This window comes from Neoarius graeffei, chromosome 26 (genome assembly GCF_027579695.1).
Source record: "Neoarius graeffei isolate fNeoGra1 chromosome 26, fNeoGra1.pri, whole genome shotgun sequence".
In the NCBI taxonomy this organism is placed as follows: domain Eukaryota; kingdom Metazoa; phylum Chordata; class Actinopteri; order Siluriformes; family Ariidae; genus Neoarius; species Neoarius graeffei.
The window spans coordinates 23,679,054-23,693,786 of NC_083594.1; the positions used below are offsets into that span (position 1 = coordinate 23,679,054).

Sequence of the window (14,733 nt, forward strand, 5' to 3'; positions counted from 1 at the left end):
ATCCCTGGCGTGAAGAAATGAGACTGTTCTGAGAGCAAAGAAAGGCCCAACACAGTATTAGTATAGCGTTCCCTGAGTGTACTATCATATTGGTGTCCATAGCACTAAGAGACCGGTACAGGACTTTCAAACACAATTTTTAAATGGGTGCATAAATGCATGATGCACAAATATGCCAATCACATGAAAAACAGTTTAAATCTGTTTTGTGACTCTTTATGTAGTGTTAAACTAACTCAACACTGTTAACCATCTTGAACTCTGATAAGCTCTTCATCATGCAAACTGATAGTCAGTGATGATAGACCAAACTACAACTGTAGGTTATTTTGGTTTCATTTGCATGTAAAATGAAAATACATTTCAAAATGCTCTCCAGATGAGGAAATTGCATTCATAACTCAAAATTCTTCTGATTAAGTTGCAAAGGATGCTGCTGAGCATGTGCACCACTGAGTGTCACCACTGCAGCTTGTTTCTAATTGGAGCAACGAAGTTCTTGCATCAGTGTTATCATGCAGGTCCTATTTGAAATAGTGTGACTCTCAGATTTAGACCAGTTTAAATTTAAATCCAAATCCAAAATTATTATTACTGTATAATATCTATTATATTGAAGACCTAATGAAATTAATGGGGAAATTCTCAGAAAACTTTCAAAAGACTGCTCTGTAAGTTTGCTCTCCACAGCCCCAGACTGGATGATGACGGCTGACCTGGAGAGGCAGCTGAAAATTCCACCACACATCACCCAGTCTACATTGAGACCTGACATCATCTTAGTCTCAGAAGCCATAAAGCAGCTGATACTGCTGGAGCTGACGGTACTCTGGGAGAAGAGGATGGAGGAGGCTCAAGAGAAGAAGAGGGCAAGATACCAGGAATTGGTAGAGGATTGCTGGAGGAATGGGTGGTGGACCAGATGTATGCCAGTGGGGGTGGGCTGTAAGGGATTTGCTAGTTACTCCCTGCACAAGGCTTACAGAACTCTGGGCATAACTGGTCCCAGCAGAAGAGCCATTGGTAACAACATGAAGGTGGTAGTGAGAGCATCCAGATGGATCTGATTGGGGGGGAGCAGTGGGGGGCAGAAGAACACCACGAGGACACAGGCTGAGGTCTGATCAGCCTTGGTTGGGTCGCCTGGAAGAGGGTGTCCATTGTAAGACCTGAAACACCCAATGACTCCAGGAAACAACATTGATGTGTGCATCAGAGGATGCTTTGGAGAACTTGAATTGCACATGATGTCATGATATGAGACAATGCTACTCTGTGGGAAGATTTCACACAAAGTCGCAATCATGGTGAAGGTGAAGGAGCTTCCTTATCTTTCTCTTCTTCGTTTGGCTGCTCCCGTACATTCGGGGTCACCACAGCAGATCTCATCTCATCTCATTATCTCTAGCCACTTTATCCTGTTCTACAGGGTCACAGGCAAGCTGGAGCCTATCCCAGCTGACTACGGGCGAAAGGTGGGGTACACCCTGGACAAGTCGCCAGGTCCACAGCAGATCTCATCTCATTTCATCTCATTATCTCTAGCCGCTTTATCCTTCTACAGGGTCACAGGCAAGCTGGAGCCTATCCCAGCTGACTACGGGCGAAAGGTGGGGTACACCCTGGACAAGTCGCCAGGTCCACAGCAGATCTGTTCTGCATATTTGAGTTGGCATAGGTTTTTCACCCAGTGCCCTTCCTGACACAACTCTCCTCAATCTATCCGGGCTTGGGACTGGCACTAAGTAAGTCTTGTACAACCAGTGGCTGGGTGTTTTGCCTCTTTTAACCATTCATACATATGGACAATTTAGAGTAGCCAGTTAACCTAACCGCATGTCTTTGGACTGTGGGGGAACCCAGAGGAAACTCACGCAGACACGGGGAGAACATGCAAACTCCACACAGAAAGGCCGCCGTTGGCTACTGGGCTTGAACGTGGAACCTTCTTGCTGTGAGGCGACAGTGCTAACCACCATGCCACCCGAAGGAGCTCCCTCATCAGAATCAGAATCAGAATCAGGGGTTATTGCCAAGTCTGCTATCACATACAAGCAATTTGCTTTGATGGTTGGTGAGTGAACAGTTAAGATAAAATAATTTAAAAATAGACATAAAAACAGTTATATATTTTCAGGGACAATACTGTTAAACACTTAATTGGAAACAAACAACAACTACAGAGCCATATCAAAGACCATAAACCAGCAAGGATTTATAAACTGTTAATCTGGCAACCCTGCTAGTTTGAAGCACAGAGTCGGGTTGTCCGTCTCCTACAGCTCGCATTACAGTGAAGACTGGAGAGTGTGAGAGAGAGAAGAGCGATATCCAGCATGGCCTCATCCATCCTCACCATCCTGGCCTTCACTGCAACATTGATTTTAACCACAGTTTGTAAGTGGAAATGAAATACTAGTGTTGATTTTTTTTTTATTGGGGGGGTGTTAATGTTATTTGTTTATGTATTTAGTTATTTATCAATCTTTCTAGTTCTCTCCCTTAATTGCGAGTGTGCTGTTTTATTTATCCGACAGGAAACTTGCTGTTGTGGTTTTGCGCGTTCAACATTTTTAATCTCAAGTTGTTTACATGATTTGTTCATGTCGTTCGCGTGTGCGCTTGCGCGTTTTAAGAGAACTGGCAAACAGCTCGCGCTTTCTCTTCTTCTGGTTTGTTGTTAGCTGTTAGCCTTCTCTAAATGTTTATTTGTTTATTCCCTCAGCGTAAATATACACAAATATAATATATCCTCTATTTTCATGTGTTACCCAAGCGTGTATACACACACACACTAATATATATATTTCTTATTTTTAAATAAAGTGTTATGTCTTCTATTTTCATGTGTTACCCAAGCATGTATATATATATATATATATAATCTTATTTTTAAATAAAGTGTTATGTCTTCCATTTTCATGTGTTACCCAAGCTTGGATAATTGCTTACTACAGAACTATTTTTTTTTTTTTTTGTGTGTGTGTATAATACATTTCTTATTTTTAAATAAAGTGTTGCTGAAATACATTAAACCACTAACCTTAAGCTCTGACTCACTCGCATCCTGTGTAGAAATGACATGTTTTTTAAATTATTTTAATTTTTTAAAAACAAATTTGTGGGATTTAATATTACCTTATTTTATTTGCAATTATACAAACAAATAAAATTACAACATAATATTAAGTCCGGGGTGGCACGGTGGTGTCGTGGTTAGCGCTGTCGCCTCACAGCAAGAAGGTCCGGGTTCGAGCCCCGTGGCCGACGAGGGCCTTTCTGTGCAGAGTTTGCATGTTCTCCCCGTGTCCGCGTGGGTTTCCTCCGGGTGCTCCGGTTTCCCCCACAGTCCAAAGACATGCAGGTTAGGTTAACTGGTGACTCTAAATTGAGCGTAGGTGTGAATGTGAGTGTGAATGGTTGTCTGTGTCTATGTGTCAGCCCTGTGATGACCTGGTGACTTGTCCAGGGTGTACCCCGCCTTTCGCCCGTAGTCAGCTGGGATAGGCTCCAGCTTGCCTGCGACCCTGTAGAACAGGATAAAGTGGCTAGAGATAATGAGATGAGATGATATAAATTTGTTCAAATATTTTCTTAGTTTTTTAATACAGGTTTAATAACAGGGTTTTTTTTAACTACATTTTTAACTGACACAAAAATGTCTTAAATACTGAAGAGAAAAGAAACCTGTTCCTCGTGCTGTTCACTAGTGCCCTGTCCTCCTTCACCTGATCATTACCCAGCTCCAGAAGTTGAACCTGTTGTTTTTTCCCCATATTGTTTAAAATGATGCTTAAGTATTAATTCTTTTTTATTTTTGTTCACAGGTGAAGACTGTGACTCCTACTTCACTTCGAGTGGTGTATTCAAAAGAGAACAGAGTTGCTCATTTTACCAATATTGCTGTGGTTCCTGTGACAATCGGTATTGCTGTGCAAATCTCTACAGTAAACTCGATGAGGATTCCTGCAGGTAAAAGAATTCTTTAAGATCAAGTCAAAGTATTAAACATATGCATGGTGTTCTGTTACTTCTGGTAAAATATCGTGGGGGGTTTGGCTTATTTTTTGATGGAGAACATGAATAAAAGCTTAACTAAACCTTTAATTTAACTGATTTTAGCTTTGTTGTGGCTTTACTAGTTTGTACAGAAGTGAGTCAGTGTGCTTTCTTTCCCCCACTTTGAATTGCAGCCCCCAGACTGCAAGTTTCTATGCACTGCTTCCTGTAGTTCTGTTATACAAGTGGGCTTGCTAAATCACTTTGTTGTTTGCTTTACTTTCATTTTTGCATTATTTTCAACAACAGTATTTAATGTGCTCTTTACTACACTATACATGGGTGCTGCATGTAAACTGAACCTTCCTGTTTTCTTTAACAGGCATCCGTTTTGTTTGTTTTCCTAAAGGTTTTATATACGCTTACTGACCACTTTATTAGGAACAACTGTAGACCTGTACATTCATGCAATTATTCACTCAGCCAATCATGTAGCAGCAGTGCATAAAATAATTCAGATACAGGTCTGCAGCTTCAGTTAATGCTCACATCAAACTGAATGCAGGGGAAACAAACAAACAAACTCCTTAGTCACTTTCACTAAAGGCCTAAATAACAATTGTGTGTTCTTCACCAACTTCTAGAAACAAACAACTAAAATCGGGTGACAGCACGGAGTTTACGTTTTGGGACAAAATGACTATATATTAAAATCTGTCTTCCCCCTCCTGAAGTTGTTTGTTTATAGAACTTAGAACTTGGTGAGGACCAAAATTGTTATCAAGGTGCTGATAAATAAAAACGTAAATTGAAGCAGAGTGTACTTTTCTTTTTCCCCATGAGTATTCATGCAATGTTTCATGCTTCACATTCTAGAGGTGTAAATTAGGATTTGAGAAATTGATGCAGACCCCTTTTTTTTTTAACGTACAAAAATGTACAGAATATTGTTAGCTTGTGTTAGATTGCATATTTAATGTCTTTGTTTATTAATGTCAGATTAATGATGATGATACTGTCAGTAAATAAAAGTTAAGTATATCCCCTACCGCGAGTTGGCCTAGTGGTTAGCGTGTCCACCTCTTGATTGGGAGATCGTGAGTTCTACTCACGGTTGGGTCATACCAAAGACCATCATAAAAATGGTACCTACTGCCGTCTGGCAAGGCATGCTGCAATACAGACGCGAGGAGGAGTCAAACTCTCGCGGTTTCCAGAGGACTAGCCCCCCACTGTAACTCTAGCTAGGTGAGAGGCCGAGGGCTATGGAAACGGGGATCGGCGCTGCCCTATGCGCCACGTGGCATGGGAAGGACTTTTTTTTTAAAGACTTTTTTTGGGGCTTTTTTCACCTTTATTGGATAGGACAGTGTAGAGACAGGAAATGAGCAGGAGAGAGAGATGGGGAGGGATCAGGAAATGACCTCGGGTCGGAATCGAACCCGGGTCCCCGGATTTATAGTATGGCGCCTTATCCACCTGAGCCACGACGCCCCCACAAAACCACCTCTAAAGAGTTTGGACTCCACCAATCCACAGTCAGATAGATTGTGTACAAATGGAGGGAATTCAATGAATTCTGAATTATACCAGTGAATTCTAAAGGAAAATGTCAGAACATCTGTCCATGAACTGAATCTCAAGAGAAGGTGGGTCATGCAGCAAGACAATGACCCTAAGCACACAAGTCGTTCTACCAAAGAATGGTCAAATGCATGAAAAAATAATTGAAATGTTGAAAAACAGCATTCCTCAAAGAAAAAAAAAAGAAGAGATTTGGATATTTCACCCTCTATGGTGCATAATATCAGTAAAGGATTCAAGGAATCTGGAGGAATTTTGGTGCGTAAAGGGCAAGGGTGCAAGCCTAAGCTGAACACCCGTGATCTCTGATTCTGGCACTGCATTGAGAACTGTCATTCATCTCTAGCTAATATAACCACATGGGATTATTTTAGCAAACTTTTGTCAAGCACCATAATACAGCATTGCATCCACAAATGCCAGTTAAAACTTGCAAAAAGGAATCCTTATATTAACTGTGTCCAGAAGTGCCGTCGAATTCTCTGGGCTTGGGAATATCTGAGATGGACCATCACACAGTGGAAATGTGTATTGTGGTCAGACAAATGGCTATTCCAGGTCTTTTTTTTTTTTGAGAAGAATTGGACGCTGTGTGCCCTAGACCAAAGACGAAAGGCACTATTCAGACTTTTGCCCACAATAAGTCCACAAGCCAGGGTTTGTCATTGTATGGGGTTGTCAGTACCCTTGGCAAAGGTAACTTGCACATCTATTATGACAGAAATAATGCAGAAAAGTACATTGAAATTTTGGGGCAACATATGCTGCCTTCAAGAGGACATCTTTTCCAGGGATATTTCAACAAGACAATGCAAAACCACATTCTGCACACATTACAAAGGCATGGCTGTGGAAGACGAGGGAGTCTGTCCCCTCTGTCCCCAATAGAGAATGTGTGGCAAATTTAAACATCTTTTAAGTGTTGTGAGAAGGAAAGGTAAATGCTTTACCATGCCAACTTTTTTTGAAATGCGTTGCAAGACTCAAAATTGAAATGTGACACCGCCCCAACTTTTTCTGATTTGGGGTTTTACTTATTGGGTAAATACAACAAATTCACTATCAGTGTTGGACTGATCTTTGGCATCAGCAAAACGTGGTGTGTTAAGAAATGGTATGTGTGTTTGTGAACAGGTGCCGTTTGCCCTTTGTGAGCCACTTAAGTCCATTCAAGTGTGGCCACGTATATTAACTGAGCAAAATAGATAACTGAGCCTCAAACAGGTGTTCATGTCCAATAGAAGTTTTTATTGGTCCAGTGATTTTATATGCCTTATTGCTCAAAAAGCCTTTTTCTAAAGTGGAACTGAGTTTTGATTTGTTTTGTGACTGTAGTTTTAACCAGCGGTTAGTGCCAGACCACCTTGTGCATGGTGAAGCTGTGGTGGTGTTTGTTCCTTTCTAACAGTGTATTAAACTTTTTTTGTACAGCCTAACAACAAAGTTAAGTGTTTAACATTTCTGCTTTCTTTTACGCAACACAGCCTCATGACTTTTTGTAAATCATCAAAATACGGGAAGTGAACATAATGTTGAAATTGTTAGTTTTTTGTGTGGTGTGTGGTTTTTTTTTTCTTTTTCTTTCTGTACTCATTAAATAATATAAAGTAATAATTTTAGCTCTTGTCAACACTTGTTGAGGGCAATCAGGTACCCTGTGTTTATCATATTTTACTATTATAGCTACAGGATATTGCTTGTTTTCCCATTTTTCCCCCCCCCCCATTTATTTGGGTTGTTTTTTTTTCAATTTTGTATTGTTTGTAAAAGTTAGGTAAAAATATACAAGTTTTCATTTACTCACATTCACTTCCTGTTAATAGCTGTTGTTCATTATTACACTACTGTTAAGCTTATAAAAGTGCCATTCAGTGAAGGAAAAATATATAAATCATTAACCCCAATTGTTTTATGTGACAATCTCCTGCCGAATTACAACAGGCCTACAGTACATCAGGTGAAACATCTGATTTTCACACATTGATACCACAAAATGTTTCACTTAAAGAAGGTTTTGTTTCATATGGAATTGATCTGTGAGTTGTCTTGTACATATTGTGGTTGTGAAATAATTTCAGTATAGAATAGCAAAGGCAGTTGCCCTGCACAAACAGTGGTGCTTGAAAGTTTGTGAGTCCTTTAGAATTTTCTGTATTTCTGCATAAATATGACCTGAACCATCATCAAATTTTCACACAAGTCCTAAAAGTAGATAAAGAGAACCCAGTTAAACAAATGAGACAAAAATATTATACTTGGTCATTTATTTATTGAGGAAAATGATCCAATATTACATATCTGTGAGTGGCAAAAGTATGTGAACTTCTAGGATTAGCAGTTAATTTGAAGGTGAAATTAGAGTCAGGTGTTTTCAATCAATGGGATGACAATCAGGTGTGAGTGGGCACCCTGTTTTATTTAAAGAACAGGGATCTATCAAAGTCTGATCTTCACAACACGTTTGTGGAAGTGTATCATGCCACAAACAAAGGAGATTTCTGAGGACCTCAGAAAAAGCGTTGTTGATGCTCATCAGGCTGGAAAAGGTTACAAAACCATCTCTAAAGACTTTGGACTCCACCAATCCACAGTCAGACAGATTGTGTACAAATAGAGGAAATTTAAGACCATTGTTACCCTCCCCAGGAGTGGTCGACCAACAAAGATCACTCCAAGAGCAAGGTGTGGAATAGTCAGTGAGGTCACAAAGGAGCCCAGGGTAACTTCTAAGCAACTGAAGGCCTCTCTCACATTGGCTAATGTTAATGTTCATGAGTCCACCATCAGGAGAACACTGAACAACAATGGTGTGCATGGCAGGGTTGCAAGGAGAAAGCCACTGCTCTCCAAAAAGAACATTGCTGCTCACCTACAGTTTGCTAAAGATCACGTGGACAAGCCAGAAGGCTGTTGGAAAAGTTTTGTGGATGGATGAGACCAAAATAGAACTTTTTGGTTTAAATAAAAAGCGTTATGTTTGGAGAAAGGAAAACACTGCATTCCAGCATAAGAACTTTATCCCATCTGTGAAACATGATGGTGGTAGTATCATGGTTTAGGCCTGTTTTGCAGCACCTGGGCCAGGATGGCTTGCAGGGGCGGAGCTAAGGGGTGGCCAGGGGGTGCTGTGGCCACCCCAGGGCACGCCTTGGCCCTGCCCTGGCCACCCCAGGCCTGGACAATAAAATTTATAAAACTGATATGTCTCACGAAATGTAAGTTCTGCCTGCTGGATTTTTGTTCTGCCTATTTGGTTTCTGCGGGGATGCATATTATCACATAAACATTTCGCGCGTTCAAGCAGCAGGTGGTATCAGATAGTCATGCTCTAGTCTGACAACACAACTTACGAACTACGTGAACGTGTGATTAATTTGGGATCTAAGTTATTCATCTTTTATACTCTCTTCAAGTTCTCACTTTGTAGACATACAGTTACAATTCTGTCCTCAGACAATTCAGAGTTTCCAGAAATCTCCACTTTGTCCAGGGTTTTCGAAAGTATCCATTTTCAGTGACTGAAACCTTCGTTTACATGTAAATGCAACCGTATAGATAAATATGCGTCTTTATAGATATCCGGCTACAGTGGGATTTGTGCTGTGTGCACACATAGATAGATATTAGATAGAGAGAAAGCAAAACGTCGGTGGTTTTCGATTGTACGACTCAAAAGAGAAAATTACATCTGCAAGTTAGCTGTCTGTGAATCACTTTGCTCACTCTAACCACAGAATACAACTTTTAAAGTTAATGTTTTGTTTGTTTGTTTGTTTGTTACATGAAAATATAGAGATGTGTGTTACTGGTGGGAGTACACATTGATTAATAATTGTCACACTCATACATACACAACACTCATGCATTCTCTCAACACACACTCTCCCCCTACCCCTCTCATGCACCACATTTCTATATTTACATGTAACACACTCACTCATATACAACACTTGTGCACTCTCTTAACACACTATCACACTCTCACACGCACACAATTTGTGCACTACATTTCTATATTTACATGTAACATTCATACACTCTCAACACAGACACACAACTCATGCACTAAATTTTTATATTTAAATGTAACACTCATGCACTGTCTTATCTCTCTCTCTCTCTCATATATATGAACACATACTTCACTCTCTTGACACACACACTGTCTTTCTCTCACTCACTATAAGTAACAACTCATGCACTCTCAACACACACCCTCTCTTACACACACCACTCATGCATGATGCACTACATTTCTATATTTATGTGTAACACACTCGCTGGTATACACAACACTCGTGGACTCTCAACACACACACACCACTCATGCAGTCTGAACACAAACTCACCCACACATCACCCATGCACTACATTTCTATGTTCACGTATAACACACACAACACTCATGCACTCTGAACATACTCTCTCTCTCTCTCTCTCACACACACACACACACACACACACACACACACACACAACTTATGCACTTCATTTTTGCATTTACATGTAACATATCTTCTCACACACACACACACACACACACAAAATTTGTATACTACAGCTCATCTATATCTACATGCAGTGCACATACTCCCCCCCCCCCCCACACACACACACACCACTCATGCACTACACCTCATCTGTGTCATGTGTTACATCAGTGTAACACTTTCACTCACTCTCGCGCGCGCGCGCACACACTTTATAACTCAACACATTTAGTTTGTACAGTACTTACAATGGACAATATCACAACATGTAAGTGTTTTACATATGTTGTATGTATGAGTTAAGTATACAAGTATTTTCCTTTTCCTGAGCAAAGCACTCTTTATTCAAGCCTGACTAATATCCTTATTATTTCCCAGGTGCCTGGGACAGGTGATCTTTTAGTTTTTACTTTTGCATTTTAGTAGTGATCGTTAAAATCCTGATGCTTAACTAGAGTAAACAAGTTGGATGGTTTCTTTGTTTTGCAGATGCTTTGTTACATAAATAAATTAATACATTAATTTCTGACCTCTTGGCTCACATGGGTTTTGTTCATGAGTTAGGCACCAGATATGCCACCAGATGCATCAGAATACAGGAAATCAAATCTAGCTAATTCAAAATTTCCCGGGGGAGGACCCCCAGAACCCCCCCCCCCCCCCCTTTATTTAGTCACAGCATGGCCACCCCTTGTATATCTTTGGCCACCCCATGTAAAAAATCCTGGCTACGCCACTGACGGCTTGCCATCATTGATGGAACAATGAATTCTGAATTATACCAGCAAATTCTAAAGGAAAATGTCAGGGCATCTGTCCATGAACTGAATCTCAAGAGAAGGTGGATCATGCAGCAAGACAACGACCCTAAGCACACAAATCGTTCTACCAAAGAATGGTTAAAGAAGAATAAAGTTAATGTTTTTGGAATGGCCAAGTCAAAGTCCTGACCTTAATCCAATCGAAATGTTGTGGAAGGACCTGAAGCGAGCAGTTCATGTGAGGAAACCCACAAACATCCCAGAGTTGAAGCTGTTCTGTACGGAGGAATGGGCTAAAATTCCTCCAAGCCGGTGTGCAGGACTGATCAACAGTTACTGGAAACGTTTAGTTGCAGTTATTGCCGCACGAGGGGGTCACACCAGATACTGAAAGCAAAGGTTCACATACTTTTGCCACTCACAGATATGTAATATTGGATCATTTTCCTCAATAAATAAATGACCAAGTATAACATTTTTGTCTCATTTGTTTAACTGGGCTCTCTTTATCTACTTTTAGGACTTGTGTGAAAATCTGATGATGTTTTAGGTCATATTTATACAGAAATATAGAAAATTCTAAAGGGTTCACAAACTTTCAAGCACCACTCTATCCTACACTTCGAAGTGTAGTACATTGCATACTTCATGCCCATTAGACCTCTTTAATTTCTCTTGGCAGTCCTGTACAGTCATTTTACTACCAATCACAGACCAATTCTTTTCTTACAAAAAGAAATTGTGCTTTGGTGGTACAGATACTTTTTAATTTAGATGATTCCTCTGTCCCTGCCTCATTTTAAACTGATTTTCTTGTTTAAACATCACCCCTCCACTTTAAAAGTTTCTTTATAATAAACAGTATTTAAATCACATTTGCATTTGATAGTTAAAAAAAAAGGCCACTCCTCCATCTGATGATTGCGAGTTCAAGTCGTTCCACATTTAAATAGGGCCTCACGTGGTCAAGCCAATCCTCAATATAAATTTATCGGATGAATATACAGTAATTTGAATTAATAATTTAGGCTTTCCTTAGCAACTCTAATATTTTTGTCCTTTGTAATAACTGCTGATGGTTGCAATGACCCGCTGTTGAATAAATGCAGGCTATGGCTACTGTAGCTCTAGGCTGGATCACTTGATAAGCAGACCCAGTATTACCTAATGACATGCTCACATGTTTGGATTTTTGCACATGCCTTCCCTAAAAAGAATGCAGAGTCATTTGCAGCTATAACCTTTTCACATGACTGGATAGCAAATCTTCTATAATTTTAGCAAATTCTCTTATGTTGATCACTGATGTATAAGAAATCTTTATAATTTCTGGTTGTTTAAATGCAGTGTGTTGTTGACTCCCCAGTTGCTGCATACACACAGAGAATCAGAATTGAATTAAATTAATTCAGTTCAATTTAAATTTTATTTGTCTAGCACTTTTAATAATAGACATTGTCGCAGAACAGCTTTACAGAAGTGTAGACATTCCGGGTACAAATTTTAAACATATGAGTTTATAAATTTATCCATAATGAGCAAGCTTGAGGTACGGTAGAAAAGGGAAAAACCTCCCGGAGACGACACTGTTGTCCCTTTTCCACCAAAGCAGTTCCAGGGCTGGTTCGGGGCCAGTGCTTAGTTTGGAACCGGGTTTTCTGTTTCCACTGACAAATAACTGGCTCTGGGGCCAGAAAAACTGGTTCCTGGCTAGCGCCAACTCTTTGCTGGGCCAGAGGAAAGAACCGCTTACGTCAGCGGGGGGGGCGGAGTTGTTAAGACCAACAACAATAGCAAGACCGCGAAAGGTCGCCATTTTTAAGCGACGAGAAGCAGCAGCTGTACAAACGCAAAGTCATCCATTATTGTTGTTGTTGCTGCTTCTTCTTTTCCGTGTTGTTTTTGCTTCGATGTTCGCGCCAAGGTTTATGCAAACGCAGCGACGTAACTGACATATACAGCGACGTAATGACGTGGCTCCCCTTAGCACCACGAGCTATGGAAAAGCAAACTGGTTCTCAGCTGGCTCGCAAGTTGAACGAATTGTGAACCAGCACTGGCCCCGAACCAACCCTGGAACTGATTTGGTGGAAAAGGGGCATCGGAGGCCTTGAGAGGAACCAGACTCAAAAGGGAACATATCCTCATTTGGGTGACACTGTGATTTTATTTATAATTACTTTGACAACTGTATAGTCAAAAAGTGCCATTGTGTAAGCAGGAAATTCATTACACTTTTGACATGATTTTACCGAAGTAATCAATTGTTTACTGATGGAGACTTGAGTGCAAGAAATTGTTACTGCAAGAAAGAACTGCAGTCCTAAAGTTATCATGGCGACTGTAGTTCTAAGCCATTGTAGCAAAACTGTTTGTATTAATTGTCCAAAGTCATTTTGTAAGTGTATCTTTAGGCTGTTTTGTATGGGTTAATTAGGGTTTAATGGTTGATTAGGGTTGACTCTTTACATCTAATACTTTTATTCCATTTTTCCTTTTCAGTAACATGGACTTCAACACCGTTTCCATTGCTGCTTTTATAGTGGGCGCAATCATCTTCATCACATTCATCATAACCTGCTGTGTTTGTCCCTGCTGCTGCTTGTACAAAATGTGCAGAAAACCAAGGCGTAAGTCAAAGCTTTTGGCATTTCTTTTAAATTTCAGTTCAGTTGTAATTAATCGCAGAAGCCCATGAATCAGAAAAACCCACCCACTCCAGATATTTCCCAGTTAGTATCAGTCTCACTTGCTCCGCTCCCGGCTCACAAATTGTTTATCTGTTGTACATTTTTTCTGACCACAACCATCAGAACCATGAAGGTTACAACCTGACTGGCTCTCATAACAAAACTTTTGTACACTGTGACTCAAGCTTTTTGGATAAATATATGTATAGTTACTGGGGGGAATCCATGGCGCCACTTCTTTCGAATTTCTTTGGCCATTATATTTGAAACAAGGAATGGGAGTAAACGTGGATGGTGGTTTGCAGTGTCGGTCATATAGCCATTTCCTGTGAAAGTGGGTATTTTTGACCAGGTTTATTGAAGAAACAGAGTAGGCTGTCTCGCAGGGTGTGAGTGAATATTTTCATAATCCTTCTTTATCAACGATCTATGCCATGCAAGCAGAACACAGTTTAATTTGTATAGCGCTTAGAATGCAGCTCAGCCACTGCGGTGCCACACTTCAGGTACCACAGACACTTTCACCTTTTACAGAGTGCTCACTTTTGTCCTTACAGAATGGCTACTCTTGTTTGTCTTAATTTATGATTTAAAAAATAATAATTTGCGCTAGCAGCACTAGTGCAAATTGTTACTCTCACTCAGGATTCTTCTTCTTCTTCTTCTTCTTCTTCTTATTCTCGTAAAATTTTTTTAGGACACCATTTCTTCCTCAGTTTTCAACCAATCATCACCAAATTTCACATGAAGAATACCTCTGAGCTGGATTACGTTGCTATGACTTTTGGTGGTGATCTGGATCACCAAACCAGAATGATCTATGAAAAGTGGGCTTTTTTTCAATCAGTTTTTTGTGGCTACTGCCTCATATAGAGGAGGTAGCCACTATGTCATCGTGCTGTAAGAACGCAAGAGTGTAACAATTGTGCATTGCGCACGTACACGTGTTCTGATTAAAATGGTTGGTGAGTGTATACCAGGGCTTTTCAAAGTGTGGGGCGCGCCCCCCCTGGGGGGCGCCAGAGTTCTTCAGGGGGGGCGCAACGTGAGGAGCCTTTACCAGAGACAAAATGGATCGATTTTTAGTACCTAAAGCTACAGTGAGTGAGGAGACAGAGTCTGGGCCAAGCAAAAAAAACAGAGCCTCCAGGATGTTGCGATTTGCAACTTCAGCACAAATTCAACCAATCCCCGTGAATTCAGGGCGGT

At 40.4% G+C, this 14,733-nt stretch overlaps 1 protein-coding gene across 1 annotated transcript in view; it reads left to right on the plus strand.

Moving 5' to 3' along the window:
- Positions 1-2,273: 2,273 nt before the first annotated feature.
- The window catches only part of shisa10.1 (shisa family member 10, tandem duplicate 1), a 36,449-nt gene continuing 23,989 nt past the window's right edge, over positions 2,274-14,733 (plus strand). Inside the window, exons 1-3 of the mRNA XM_060909983.1 lie at positions 2,274-2,397; positions 3,828-3,972; positions 13,337-13,464. Of these exons, the coding sequence (XP_060765966.1) occupies positions 2,337-2,397; positions 3,828-3,972; positions 13,337-13,464 (334 nt within the window). The 5' untranslated portion in view covers positions 2,274-2,336. The remainder of the gene's footprint in view (positions 2,398-3,827; positions 3,973-13,336; positions 13,465-14,733) is intronic.